The 15,623-nt window shown below is 48.9% G+C and overlaps 1 protein-coding gene across 1 annotated transcript in view; it reads right to left on the bottom strand.

Moving 5' to 3' along the window:
* LOC120052291 (E3 ubiquitin/ISG15 ligase TRIM25-like) overlaps positions 1-1,441 on the bottom strand; it is a 65,997-nt gene extending 64,556 nt beyond the window's left edge. Inside the window, exon 1 of the mRNA XM_038999121.1 lies at positions 845-1,441. Coding sequence (XP_038855049.1) covers positions 845-1,441 — 597 coding nt within the window. The remainder of the gene's footprint in view (positions 1-844) is intronic.
* Between the last annotated feature and the right edge of the window lie 14,182 nt (positions 1,442-15,623).

Genomic DNA, 15,623 nt, shown 5'->3' with positions numbered 1-15,623 from the left:
TACTTTTGCCGCCATTCCTTCCAGTTCTCTGCTACCAGTGACTGGAACGAATTGCAAAAATCACTGAAGTTGGAGACTTATATCTCCCTCACTAACTTTAAGCGTCAGCTGTCAGAGCAGCTTATCGATCGCTGCAGCTGTACACAGCCCATCTGTAAATAGCCCATCCAACCAACTACCTACCTCATCCCCATATTTTGGTTTTTCTGCTCTTTTGCACACCAGTATAAATACTTGCACATCCTCATCTGCACGTATATCACTCCAGTGTAAATTGCTAAATATTAATTACTTTGCCACTATTGGCCTATTTATTGCCTTTGCCTCCTTACTTCATTTGCACACACTGTATACAGATGTTTCTATTGTGTTATTGACTGTACGTTTGTTTATCCCATGTGTAACTCTGTGTTGGTTTTGTCACACTGCTTTGCTTTATCTTGGCCTGGTCGCAGTTGTAAATGAGAACTTGTTCTCAACTGGCCTAAAATATATATTTAGTATTGTGACATAGGGCCCATAGAGAGGAAGGTCTAAAATATTGATGGTCCCTTTACAATATGATATTTATTCGTTGCTAGGTGAATGATTATAGTTTTATGGTTGGCATACATGTATCAAGGGGTTGAGACTGAACTTTGGACTTCAGAATGATAATAGTGTTTGACTTTGTAAAATGGTCATACATTGGAGCAAACTCAATATACTCAAGGTTTGTGTTCATATTTGTTCTGCCGTGGATCCATTTAATTTGAATGATCTCATATTCAAACAGCCTTAGTTCCTACTCTATCATTAATTCTTTGTTTATCAGACAGTCACCAACACGTTGTTCTAGTCTTACCTGTTTCTCAGTCCTCTCTGCTGCAGCTGACACTGTATCATGGCCTTTATGTTCATCCATTGTACACAGATAACAGATACACTGCTGATCGGTACGACAGTAAACCTCCAGCAGTTTGTCATGATGAGAGCAGATCTTCTCCTGTAGTTGTGCGGTGGCTTTGACCAGCTTGTGCTTCTTCAAAGCAGGAGATTCATAGTGAGATTGGAGGTGAGTCTCACAGTAAGAGGCCAGACACGGCAGACAGGACATGAGGGCTTTCCGCTTTCTGGTCCCAGTGCAGACGTCACACGCCACATCTCCAGGTCCACCATAGCACAGAGCAGGAGGGGGAGCAGCCTGGAGTTCTGTCTTCTTCAGTTTCTCCATCATCTCAGCCAACATGTTATTTTTCCTCAGATTAGGCCTTGGAGTGAAGGTCTCTCTGCACTGAGGACAGCTATAGACCCCTTTCAGAACATCCTGATCCCAGCAGCCCTCAATACAGTTTCTACAGTAATTGTGTCCACAGGGGATGGTGACTGGTTCCTTCAGTAGATCCAGACAGACAGAACAACAGAACTGGTCCTGGTCCAGCTGAACTCCCTGCTGAGCCATATGGATGGATTTTCACTCTCACACAGACAGACGACACAGAGACTCAGATCAGTTTAATTTCTTCGGAAGAGAGTTTGTGGGAGGGGGAGGGACTTCCTGGTTCTGCCAGAGGTGGGGTTAGAGGGAGGGAGGGGTGCTGAGAGGGAGCCAGTGAGGTAGAAGTTAGAGGAATGGAGGGAGGGAGGGAGGGAGGGAGGGAGGGAGGGAGGGAGGGAGGGAGAGAACTGCATGCAAAGTATAGAGTAATTGAGTAATTGTCTCTGGCCCCCTCCCAGTTAGGGGGAGTGATGAGCTCTACAGCAGAGTTTCACAACTCAATCGCTGGTTGAAAACTGTTTTCTGCCCCTCCCAAAAGATAGAATTTGAAGATAATTGGCCCTCTTTCTGGCACTCACATACAAACAGGACCAAGCCTGACCTGCTGAGGAGTGACGGACTCCATCCTAGCTGGAGGGGTGCTCTCATCTTATCTACGAACATAGACAGGGCTCTAACTCCCCTATCTCCACAATGAAATAGGGTGCAGGCCAGGCAGCAGGCTGTTAGCCAGCCTGCCAGCTTAGTGGAGTCTGCCACTAGCACAGCCAGTGTAGGCAGCTCAGCTATCCCCATTGAGACCGTGTCTGTGCCTCAACCTAGGTTGGGCAAAACTCAACATGGCGGTGTTCGCCTTAGCAATCTCACTGGAATAAAGACCTCTTCCATTCCTGCCATTATTGAAAGAGATTGTGATACCTCACATCTCAAAATAAGGCTACCTAATGTTAGATTCCTCATATATATACTGTTTACAGGCCTCCTGGGCCATATACAGCGTTCCTCACTGAGTTCCCTGAATTCCTATCGGACCTTGTAGTCATGGCAAATAATATTCACATTTTTGGTGACTTTAATATTCACATGGAAAAGTCAACAGACCCAGTCCAAAAGGCTTTCGTAGCAATCATCGACTCAAGTGGGTTTTGTCCAACATGTCTCCGGACCTACTCACTGCCACAGTCATACTCTGGACCTAGTTTTGTTCAGTGGAATAAATGTTGTGGATCTTAATGTTTTTCCTCATAATCCTGGACTATCGGACCACCATTTTCTTACGTTTGCAATCACAACAAATAATCTGCTCAGACCCCAACCAAGGATCATCAAAAGTCGTGCTCTAAATTCTCGGACAACCCAAAGATTCCTAGATGCCCTTCCAGACTCCCTCCACCTACCCATGGACATCAGAGTACAAAAATCGGTTAACTTCTCTGATCTACCCATCCCGGTATCGGGATAATTGTCATCAGCAACGCTGAATAGCATAGCGCCACAGTCAAATAATATTACTAAAAAATATTAATATTCATGAAATCACAAGTGCAATATTGCAAAACAACGCTTAGCCTTTTGTTAATCCACCTGTCATCTCAGATTTTGAAATTATGCTTTACAACGAAAGCAATACAAGCGTTTGTGTAAGTTTATCGATCGCTCGACAAAACATTAAGTACACTTAGCATCAGGTAACTTGGTCACGAAAATCAGAAAAGCAATCAAATTAATCGTTTACCTTTGATGATCTTCGGATGTTTTCACTCACGAGACTCCCAGTTAGACAACAAATGTTCCTTTTGTTCCATAAAGATATTTTTATATCCAAATACCTCCGTTCGTTTGGCGCGTTATGCTCAGAAATCCACAGGAAAGAGCGGTCACGACAACGCAGATGAAAATTCCAAATAATATCCATAATGTCCACAGAAACATGACAAACGTTTTTTATAATCAATCCTCAGGTTGTTTTTCAAATATACACTGCTCAAAAAAATAAAGGGAACACTTAAACAACACAATGTAACTCCAAGTCAATCACACTTCTGTGAAATCAAACTGTCCACTTAGGAAGCAACACTGATTGACAATAAATTTCACATGCTGTTGTGCAAATGGAATAGACAAAAGGTGGAAATTATAGGCAATTAGCAAGACACCCCCAAAAAAGGAGTGATTCTGCAGGTGGTGACCACAGACCACTTCTCAGTTCCTATGCTTCCTGGCTGATGTTTTGGTCACTTTTGAATGCTGGCGGTGCTCTCACTCTAGTGGTAGCATGAGACGGAGTCTACAACCCACACAAGTGGCTCAGGTAGTGCAGTTCATCCAGGATGGCACATCAATGCGAGCTGTGGCAAAAAGGTTTGCTGTGTCTGTCAGCGTAGTGTCCAGAGCATGGAGGCGCTACCAGGAGACAGGCCAGTACATCAGGAGACGTGGAGGAGGCCGTAGGAGGGCAACACCCCAGCAGCAGGACCGCTACCTCCGCCTTTGTGCAAGGAGGTGCACTGCCAGCGCCCTGCAAAATGACCTCCAGCAGGCCACAAATGTGCATGTGTCTGCTCAAACGGTCAGAAACAGACTCCATGAGGGTGGTATGAGGGCCCGACGTCCACAGGTGGGGGTTGTGCTTACAGCCCAACACCGTGCAGGACGTTTGGCATTTGCCAAAGAACACCAAGATTGGCAAATTCGCCACTGGCGCCCTGTGCTCTTCACAGATGAAAGCAGGTTCACACTGAGCACATGAGCACATGTGACAGACGTGACAGAGTCTGGAGACGCCGTGGAGAACGTTCTGCTGCCTGCAACATCCTCCAGCATGACCGGTTTGGCGATGGGTCAGTCATGGTGTGGGGTGGCATTTCTTTGTGGGGCCGCACAGCCCTCCATGTGCTCGCCAGAGGTAGCCTGACTGCCATTAGGTACCGAGATGAGATCCTCAGACCCCTTGTGAGACCATATGCTGACACATGCACATTTGTGGCCTGCTGGAGGTCATTTTGCAGGGCGCTGGCAGTGCACCTCCTTGCACAAAGGCGGAGGTAGCGGTCCTGCTGCTGGGTTGTTGCCCTCCTACGGCCTCCTCCACGTCTCCTGATGTACTGGCCTGTTTCCTGGTAGCACCTCCATGCTCTGGACACTACGCTGACAGACACAGCAAACCTTTTTGCCACAGCTCGCATTGATGTGCCATCCTGGATGAACTGCACTACCTGAGCCACTTGTGTGGGTTGTAGACTCCGTCTCATGCTACCACTAGAGTGAGAGCACCGCCAGCATTCAAAAGTGACCAAAACATCAGCCAGGAAGCATAGGAACTGAGAAGTGGTCTGTGGTCACCACCTGCAGAATCACTCCTTTTTTGGGGGTGTCTTGCTAATTGCCTATAATTTCCACCTTTTGTCTATTCCATTTGGCACAACAGCATGTGAAATTTATTGTCAATCAGTGTTGCTTCCTAAGTGGACAGTTTGATTTCACAGAAGTGTGATTGACTTGGAGTTACATTGTGTTGTTTAAGTGTTCCCTTTATTTTTTTGAGCAGTGTATATTATATCTATAGGCTCCACTCAGTATAGTGTTAATGATGACTGTTTGTTGTGTACATTGATTGAATGGTTAGGACTATCTCTCTGTATTCACAGTTTAAATCCCAAGAGACCAGGAGACCTAAAGGAAGCCTTCAACACTACATACCTTCATCCAGTCATAGTAAACAATCTGTCTGTCTGCCTGCCTGCCTGCCTGCCTGTCTGTCTATTGTGACAGCTGTAAACAAAGCCAACTTTTCGGCAGTTGTTGTTGTTGCTATCAGTGCTGCACAGCTATTATCAGGTCTCTCCAGAGATGGTAGATCAGGTTCAACTCTGGCTGGGCCACTCAAGGACATTCAGAGACTTGTCCCGAAACCAAATCTGTGTTGTCTTGGCTGTGTGCTGAGGGTTGTTGCCCTGTTGGAAGGTGAACCTTTGCCCCAGTCTGAGACCCTGAGAGCTTTGAAAAAACAATTTATCAAGGATCTCTCTGTACTTTGCTCTCTTCATCTTTCCATCGATCCTGACTAGTCTCCCAGTCCGTGCCACTGAAAAACATCCCCACAGCATGATGCTGCCACCACCATGCTTCACCGTAGGGATGGTGCCAGGTGTCCTCCAGATGTGAGAATCTTGTTTCTCATGGTCTGAGAGTCCTTTAGGTGCCTTTTTGCAAACTCCAAGCGGGCTGTCATGTGCCTTTTACTGAAGAGGGGCTTCCGTCTGAAGGCCTGATTGGTGGAGTGCTGCAGAGATGGTGGTCCTCCTGGAAGGTTCTCTCATCTCCACAGAGGAACTCTGGAGCTCTGTCAGAGTGACCATCAGCTTCTTGGTCTCCTCCCTGACCAAGGCCCTTCTTCCCCGATTGCTCAGTTTGGCCGGACTGCCAGCTCTAGGAAGAGTCTTGGTGGTTCCAAACCTCTTTACATGTAATAATGATGGAGGCCTCTGTGTTCTTGGGAACCTTCAATGCTGGAGAAATGTTTTGGTACCCATCCTCAGATCTGTGCCTCGACACAATCCTGTCTCAGCGCTCTACGGACAATTCCTTCGACCTCATGGCTTGGTTTTTGCTCTGACATGTACTGTCAAATGTGGGACCTTAAATAGACGTGTGTGCCTTTCTAAATCATGACCAATCAATTGAATTTACCACAGGTGGACTTCAATCAAGTTGTAGAAACATCTCAAGAATAATCAATGGAAACAGGATGCACCTGAGCTCAATTTCAAGTCTCATTGCAAAGGGTCTGAAATCGTATGTAAATGAAGTATTTCTGTATTTTATTTTTAAGACATTTGCACAAATTCTAAAAACCTATTTTCGCTTCGTCATTTTGTGCTATTGTGTGGAGAATAATGAAGAAATGTTTTATTGAATACATTTTAGAATAAGACTGCAATGTAACCAAAAAAGAAAGTCAAGGGGTCTGAATAACTTCCGAATGCACTGTGATGTCATCTATAACAGTGCTTTGGTCCACAATGCTTTATGCCATAAATAAACTGTTAAATACCCAGGAAAGTTGTGAGTCTGAATGAATATGGGGATATATTTGTTAAGATTCTATGACATTCATTGGCTGAGATACAACCTTCTATTGCCGAGGAGACAAAAAATATACTTTGCTTGGAAAGTAATCTAATTCTGTCGCTATCAATTGATTGAGCTATTAACTTTCTGTAAAATAGAAGATGTTTAAACCCAGTTAGCTTTTAGGGAAACACTTGTGACTGTCTCTAGTTGGGTTAAGCCACGGAATAAGAGTAGCCATCAGTTAAAGCTTAATTTTTTTTGGCATTACTATGCCCACTCTATCCGGGGTGGAAAGGTAGGACTACTCTGTCTGGGGTGGAAAGGTAGGCCCACTCTGTCTGGGGTGGAAAGGTAGGCCCACTCTGTCCAGGGAGGAAAGGTAGGCCCACTCTGTCTGGGGTGGAAAGGTAGGCCCACTCTGTCTGGGTGGAAAGGTAGGCTCACTCTTTCTGGGTTGGAAAGGTAGGCCCACTCTGTCTGGGGTGGAAAGGTAGGCCCACACTCTGGGGTGGAAAGGTAGGCCCACTCTGTCTGGGGTGGAAAGGTAGGCCCTCTGTCTGGGGTGGAAAGGTAGGCCCACTCTGTCTGGGGTGGAAAGGTAGGTCTAGTCTGTCTGGGGTGGAAAGGTTGGTCCACTCTGTCTGGAGTGGAAAGGTAGGCCTACTCCTTCTGGGGTGGAAAGGTAGGCCCACTCTGTCTGGGGTGGAAAGGTAGGCCCACTCTGTCTGGGGTGGAAAGGTAGGCCCACTCTGTCTGGGGTGGAAAGGTAGGCCCACTCTGTCTTGGGTGGAAAGGTAGGCCCACTCTGTCTGGGGTGGAAAGGTAGGCCCACTCTTTCTGAGGAGGAAAGGTAGGCCCACTCTGTCTGGGGTGGAAAGGTAGGCCCACTCTGTCTGGGGTGGAAAGGTAGTTCCATTCTGTCTGGGGTGGAAAGGTAGGCCCACTCTGTCTGGGGTGGAAAGGTAGTTCCACTCTGTCTGGGGTGGAAAGGTAGTTCCACTCTGTCTGGGGTGGAAAGGTAGGCCCACTCTGTCTGGGGTGGAAAGGTAGTTCCACTCTGTCTGGGGTGGAAAGGTAGGCCCACTCTGTCTGGGGTGGAAAGGTAGGCCCACTCTGTCTGGGGTGGAAAGGTAGGCCCAACCTTCTGGCCTGCAGCCCTGTGTGCTGTCTGAGAACCCGCAACCTTCTGGCCTGCAGCCCTGTGTGCTGTCTGAGAACCCACAACCTTCTGGCCTGCAGCCCTGTGTGCTGTCTGAGAACCCACAACCTTCTGGCCTGCAGCCCTGTGTGCTGTCTGAGAACCCACAACCTTCTGGCCTGCAGCCCTGTGTGCTGTCAGAGAAGCCACAACCTTCTGGCCTGCAGCCCTGTGTGCTGTCTGATAACCCACAACCTTCTGGCCTGCAGCCATGTGTGCTGTCTGAGAACCCACAACCTTCTGGCCTGCAGCCCTGTGTGCTGCCTGAGAACCCACAACCTTCTGGCCTGCAGCCCTGTGTGCTGTCTGAGAACCCGCAACCTTCTGGCCTGCAGCCCTGTGTGCTGTCTGAGAACCCACAACCTTCTGGCCTGCAGCCCTGTGTGCTGTCTGAGAACCCACAACCTTCTGGCCTGCAGCCCTGTGTGCTGCCTGAGAACCCACAACCTTCTGGCCTGCAGCCTTGTGTGCTGTCTGAGAACCCGCAACCTTCTGGCCTGCAGCCCTGTGTGCTGTCTGAGAACCCGCAACCTTCTGGCCTGCAGCCTTGTGTGCTGTCTGAGAACCCGCAACCTTCTGGCCTGCAGCCTTGTGTGCTGTCTGAGAACCCACAACCTTCTGGCCTGCAGCCTTGTGTGCTGTCTGAGAACCCACAACCTTCTGGCCTGCAGCCCTGTGTGCTGTCTGAGAACCCACAACCTTCTGGCCTGCAGCCTTGTGTGCTGTCTGAGAACCCACAACCTTCTGGCCTGCAGCCCTGTGTGCTGTCTGAGAACCCACAACCTTCTGGCCTGCAGCCCTGTGTGCTGTCTGAGAACCCACAACCTTCTGGCCTGCAGCCTTGTGTGCTGTCTGAGAACCCACAACCTTCTGGCCTGCAGCCCTGTGTGCTGTCTGAGAACCCACAACCTTCTGGCCTGCAGCCCTGTGTGCTGTCTGAGAACCCACAACCTTCTGGCCTGCAGCCCTGTGTGCTGTCTGAGAACCCACAACCTTCTGGCCTGCAGCCCTGTGTGCTGTCAGAGAAGCCACAACCTTCTGGCCTGCAGCCCTGTGTGCTGTCTGATAACCCACAACCTTCTGGCCTGCAGCCATGTGTGCTGTCTGAGAACCCACAACCTTCTGGCCTGCAGCCCTGTGTGCTGCCTGAGAACCCACAACCTTCTGGCCTGCAGCCCTGTGTGCTGTCTGAGAACCCGCAACCTTCTGGCCTGCAGCCCTGTGTGCTGTCTGAGAACCCACAACCTTCTGGCCTGCAGCCCTGTGTGCTGTCTGAGAACCCACAACCTTCTGGCCTGCAGCCCTGTGTGCTGCCTGAGAACCCACAACCTTCTGGCCTGCAGCCCTGTGTGCTGTCTGAGAACCCACAACCTTCTGGCCTGCAGCCCTGTGTGCTGTCTGAGAACCCACAACCTTCTGGCCTGCAGCCCTGTGTGCTGTCTGAGAACCCACAACCTTCTGGCCTGCAGCCCTGTGTGCTGTCAGAGAAGCCACAACCTTCTGGCCTGCAGCCCTGTGTGCTGTCTGAGAACCCGCAACCTTCTGGCCTGCAGCCCTGTGTGCTGTCTGAGAACCCACAACCTTCTGGCCTGCAGCCCTGTGTGCTGTCTGAGAACCCACAACCTTCTGGCCTGCAGCCCTGTGTGCTGTCTGAGAACCCACAACCTTCTGGCCTGCAGCCCTGTGTGCTGTCTGAGAACCCACAACCTTCTGGCCTGCAGCCCTGTGTGCTGTCTGATAACCCACAACCTTCTGGCCTGCAGCCATGTGTGCTGTCTGAGAACCCACAACCTTCTGGCCTGCAGCCCTGTGTGCTGCCTGAGAACCCACAACCTTCTGGCCTGCAGCCCTGTGTGCTGTCTGAGAAACCGCAACCTTCTGGCCTGCAGCCCTGTGTGCTGTCTGAGAACCCACAACCTTCTGGCCTGCAGCCCTGTGTGCTGTCTGAGAACCCACAACCTTCTGGCCTGCAGCCCTGTGTGCTGCCTGAGAACCCACAACCTTCTGGCCTGCAGCCTTGTGTGCTGTCTGAGAACCCGCAACCTTCTGGCCTGCAGCCCTGTGTGCTGTCTGAGAACCCGCAACCTTCTGGCCTGCAGCCTTGTGTGCTGTCTGAGAACCCACAACCTTCTGGCCTGCAGCCTTGTGTGCTGTCTGAGAACCCACAACCTTCTGGCCTGCAGCCTTGTGTGCTGTCTGAGAACCCACAACCTTCTGGCCTGCAGCCCTGTGTGCTGTCTGAGAACCCACAACCTTCTGGCCTGCAGCCTTGTGTGCTGTCTGAGAACCCACAACCTTCTGGCCTGCAGCCCTGTGTGCTGTCTGAGAACCCACAACCTTCTGGCCTGCAGCCCTGTGTGCTGTCTGAGAACCCACAACCTTCTGGCCTGCAGCCTTGTGTGCTGTCTGAGAACCCACAACCTTCTGGCCTGCAGCCCTGTGTGCTGTCTGAGAACCCACAACCTTCTGGCCTGCAGCCCTGTGTGCTGTCTGAGAACCCACAACCTTCTGGCCTGCAGCCCTGTGTGCTGTCTGAGAACCCACAACCTTCTGGCCTGCAGCCCTGTGTGCTGTCAGAGAAGCCACAACCTTCTGGCCTGCAGCCCTGTGTGCTGTCTGATAACCCACAACCTTCTGGCCTGCAGCCATGTGTGCTGTCTGAGAACCCACAACCTTCTGGCCTGCAGCCCTGTGTGCTGCCTGAGAACCCACAACCTTCTGGCCTGCAGCCCTGTGTGCTGTCTGAGAACCCGCAACCTTCTGGCCTGCAGCCCTGTGTGCTGTCTGAGAACCCACAACCTTCTGGCCTGCAGCCCTGTGTGCTGTCTGAGAACCCACAACCTTCTGGCCTGCAGCCCTGTGTGCTGCCTGAGAACCCACAACCTTCTGGCCTGCAGCCCTGTGTGCTGTCTGAGAACCCACAACCTTCTGGCCTGCAGCCCTGTGTGCTGTCTGAGAACCCACAACCTTCTGGCCTGCAGCCCTGTGTGCTGTCAGAGAAGCCACAACCTTCTGGCCTGCAGCCCTGTGTGCTGTCTGATAACCCACAACCTTCTGGCCTGCAGCCATGTGTGCTGTCTGAGAACCCACAACCTTCTGGCCTGCAGCCCTGTGTGCTGCCTGAGAACCCACAACCTTCTGGCCTGCAGCCCTGTGTGCTGTCTGAGAACCCGCAACCTTCTGGCCTGCAGCCCTGTGTGCTGTCTGAGAACCCACAACCTTCTGGCCTGCAGCCCTGTGTGCTGTCTGAGAACCCACAACCTTCTGGCCTGCAGCCCTGTGTGCTGCCTGAGAACCCACAACCTTCTGGCCTGCAGCCTTGTGTGCTGTCTGAGAACCCGCAACCTTCTGGCCTGCAGCCCTGTGTGCTGTCTGAGAACCCGCAACCTTCTGGCCTGCAGCCTTGTGTGCTGTCTGAGAACCCACAACCTTCTGGCCTGCAGCCCTGTGTGCTGTCTGAGAACCCACAACCTTCTGGCCTGCAGCCTTGTGTGCTGTCTGAGAACCCACAACCTTCTGGCCTGCAGCCCTGTGTGCTGTCTGAGAACCCACAACCTTCTGGCCTGCAGCCCTGTGTGCTGTCTGAGAACCCACAACCTTCTGGCCTGCAGCCTTGTGTGCTGTCTGAGAACCCACAACCTTCTGGCCTGCAGCCCTGTGTGCTGTCTGAGAACCCACAACCTTCTGGCCTGCAGCCCTGTGTGCCATCAACATTCCTGCAAATGCTTACAGGATGAAGAACAGTTTCTAAAACTACAGAGACCAATCACAGTCCTTGGTCTGTCCTAGAGATGAGGACGCGTCCCTCTGCCAAGTAGGTCTATCAATGAATCATATCATCTCTACTCATTACATTAGGCCTACTACTAACATCAATGTCTACATTGTCGTCCACCTGAACTCAACCCTGTTGATGCTGTCCTCTATTTATGTTCTCTATTGAAGCTGGGTTGTGTTCATTTGAGCACACACCATAACAAAATGTGTTGCAAAACTAAATAAGCATTTGATATTACACAAGTTCAGATAGTTTTTTACCTCCTGTTTCACTGTGTTTTCTTCTGTGTTGTGCTTCTAAACATGACCCTGTCCTTTATTGACTTATTCTCTGTCTGTCTCTGTGGTGTCCTGTTGTTGTTCTTGTTGTATTGACCATGTTGTCCTCTGTTCTTATTTCTCCCAGTGTTCTGGCTGTGTTGGGCCGGGCTGGGAGGTGGTGGTGGTTGTCTCTGGGTGATGGTCTAGGCAGAGAGGCAGAGGCAGGAGGAGCCTGCAGTGGAGGAGTGGCTGTGGGTGTTGAGGTGGTGCCCGTGCCAGGCCATGCCTGGGGGCAGGAGAGGGCAGAGTAGATAGCAGCTGAGCCGCTCTGCTCTGCCCTCCCTAGAGACACTGGTAGGAGGCAGCCTCAGCAATGGCAACGGACCCAGAAACATGTGAGGAATGGATGAGGGGAGACGACACAGAGAGATACACACAGACGTGGTACAGTACTGTACAACAACAAGCAGGCTTAACATCCCCTCTCCAAACACACATACATACACATACTTTACTTATTAAGGCAAGGCTCCATGGGGAATTTAATATTTGGCCTATTTGATCAGACTCCCTTTTGAGAACATGTTTGAAGTTGACTATCAGTCTACAACTACCATAAGACAGCCATATCTTCTTCTTTACATCCTGACTGGGATTTATATTTACATTTTAGTCATTTAGCAGACGCTCTTATCCAGAGAGACTTACAGGAGCAATTAGGGTTAACAGATTCTTCACCTTGTGGGCTGATTTATAGTAGAGGTTAGGTAAGTAAGATAAATCATTGATGTGACTGAGGGGGAGTAGAGATTATTTACCTTGTCAGAAATATTTCCCCTGAGGGGCAAGAAGGTATAGCAACACAGATAAGAGGAGAGATACCCGTGTGGCTCAGTTGGTAGAGCATGGCGCTTGCAACGCCAGGGTTGTGGGTTCAATTCCCACGGGGGGACCAGGGTTCAATTCCCACGGGGGGGACCAGGATGAATATGTATGAACTTTCCAATTTGTAAGTCGCTCTGGATAAGAGCGTCTGCTAAATGACTTAAATGTAAAATGTAAATGTAGATACACTACATGACCAAAAGTATGTGGACACCTGTTCGTCCAACATCTCATTCCAAAATAATATGGAGTTGGTCCCCCTTTGCTGGTATAACAGCTTCCACTCTTCTGGGACGGCTTTCCACTCTCGTTGTGCATGCGGGAATTGTCATAATGAAACCGGAAAGGGCCTTCCCCAAACTGTTGCCACAACATCAAATAGAATGTCATTGTATGCCGTAGCGTCAAGATTTCCCTTCACTGGAACTCAAGTGCCTATTCCGAACCATGAAAACAGCCACAGCCATTGTTTCTCCTCCACCAAACATTCAGTTGGCACTATGCATTCGGGCAGGTAGTGTTCTCCTGGCATCTGCCAAACCCAGATTAGTCTGTTGGACTGCCAGATGGTGAAGAGTGATTCATCACTCCAGAGAACGCGTTTCCACTGCTTCAGAGTCCAATGGTAGTAAGCTTTACAGCACTCCAGCCTAAGCTTGGCATTGCTCATGGTGATCTTAGGCTTGTGTGCGGTTGCTCGGACATGGAAACCCACTTCATGAAGCTCCCGGGCGAACAGTTCAAAGCCTTGTTGCTCCTAGACGTTTCCACTTCACAATAACAGCACTCACAGTTCACCAGGGCAGCTCTAGTAGGGCTGAAATTTAAAAAAATGACTTGTTGGTACGGTGGAATCCTATGATGGTGCCACGTTGAAAGTCACTGAGCTCTTCAGTTAGGCCATTATACTGCCAATATTTGTCTATGGAGATTGCATGGCTGTGTGCTTGTGGCTGAAGCAACGGTTGTGGCTGAAGTAGCCAAATCCACTAGTTTCAAGGGGTGTCCACATACATTTGTATATATACAGTGCATTCGGAAAGTATTCAGACTCCTTGACTTGATCCACATTTTGTTACGTTAGACTTGTTCTAAAATTCTAAAAGTGGCTTCCGTCTTGCCACTCTACCATAAAGGCCTGATTGGTGGAGTGCTGCAGAGATGTTTGTCCTTCTAGAAGGTTCTCCCATCTCAACAGAGGAACTCTGGAGCTCTTTCAGAGTGACCATCGGGTTCTTGGTCACCAACCTGACCAAGGATCTTCTCCCCCGATTGCTCAGTTTGGCTGGACTGCCAGCTCTAGGAAGAGACTTGGTGGTTACAAACTTCTTCCATTTAAGAATTATGGAGGCCACTGTGTTCTTGTGGACCTTCAATGCTGCAGAAATCTTTTGGTAACTTCCCCAGATCTGTGCATTGACACAATCTTGTCTTTGAGCTCTACGGACATTTCCTTCAAACTTATGGCTTGGTTTTTTCTCTGACATGCACTGTCAAATTTGGGACCTTATATAGACATGTGTGTGCCTTTCCAAATCATTTACCACATGTGGATTCCAATCAAGATGTAGAAACATCACAAGGATGATCAATGGAAACAGGATGCACCTGAGCTCATTTTAGAGTCTCATAGCAAAGGAGCTGAAAACGTATGTAAATAAGGTATTTCAGTTTTGTTTACATTTTTCTTCTAAAAACCTGTTTTTCGCTTTATCAATATAGGGTATTGTGATGTCATTATGGGGTATTGTGATGTCATTATGGGGTATTGTGATGTCATTATGGGGTATTGTGTGTAGATTGACTAGGAACATTTTGTATTTAATCCATTTTAGAATAAGACTGTAACGTAACAAAATGTGGAAAAGGGGAAGGTGTCTGAATACTTTCTGAATGCATTGTAGTGTATCTTCCACTGTTCAGTTCTCACCACAACCTGCTCTTCCACATTCTCACACACATTCCTCACTGCTGCAGACCTTAGCCTGAGTCCCAGTCTGTTAGTGACATCATGCCAACTCCTTGTCACTCATGGTGATGCCAAATGTTTGGCCTGACAATGACAGCAATAGAGTTGGCAAGGACACAAATCTATGACCAGGCTACAGACACCTAGGATTATTCCTGTAGTCAACTCACAATGCACCACAAACACACACACTAACCCACTACCTGTATATCTCCTCTGTCTAGGATCAGTAACACACACTAACCCACTACCTGTATGTCCCCTCTGTCTAGGATCAGTAACACACACTAACCCACTACCTGTACGTCCCCTCTGTCAATCTGTTTTCTATTTAGAGAATTATCAATTGTCATGAACTTGTATTTTTCTACTGATACAAACTGTCTTTGTGTAACTTAGTAACACGGCTAAGAGCAGTTTGGGTGTGACCACAGTAAGTGACATATCCTGTTCTTTGGTATCTGCAAAGGGCACAGCAGCAACACCTAAATATCAGCAGAAAAGAGTAACAAAACTGGTGGTTATCACTTATCTGCACTCTATGCCTCCACCTGTTGTATTCACAAAGCTGCTTACTGCCACATAGACAAAGAGGTTGTACTTTTCTATAAAAGCTGAGACCCAATCCTGTTTGTTGGACTTTTGACTCTGCACTATTGAGTGATTGTCAACCTATCCAGATGTGCAAATCTGATAATAAAGTTTCTGTTTGAAGAATCTACAGTCTCTCTTCCTTTTGGTTACAATTTCCATGACAATAGTCATCCTGCTGCCTCTACGCCTCTGGTGGGTTGTAGTACAGACAGACAGTACATTAATATATACAGGACTGTGTGGTGGTAACCCTGTAGTCATCCTGCTGTCTCTACCTCTCTGGTGGGTTGTAGTACAGACACACAGTACATTAAGTGGATAGCAGAAAACACACCTACTGTTTACCCATACTTCTAGGACAGACCAGCAACTGTAAAAGGTCTCTGCAGTTTTAGAAACTGTTCTTCATCCTGTAAGCTTTTGCAGGAATTGTGATAGCACAATACTGTAAAGCCCAGGAAAATGATCAGGTACAGTAGGCTACAATACTGTAAAGCCCAGGAAAATGATCAGGTACAGTAGGCTACAATACTGTAAAGCCCAGGAAAATGATCAGGTACAGTAGGCTACAATAATGTACTGTAGGCAAAGTAATGCTAAAAATAATG

This window comes from Salvelinus namaycush, chromosome 8, assembly GCF_016432855.1.
Source record: "Salvelinus namaycush isolate Seneca chromosome 8, SaNama_1.0, whole genome shotgun sequence".
Lineage (NCBI taxonomy): Eukaryota > Metazoa > Chordata > Actinopteri > Salmoniformes > Salmonidae > Salvelinus > Salvelinus namaycush.
This window is presented reverse-complemented; position numbering and strand designations above follow the sequence as displayed.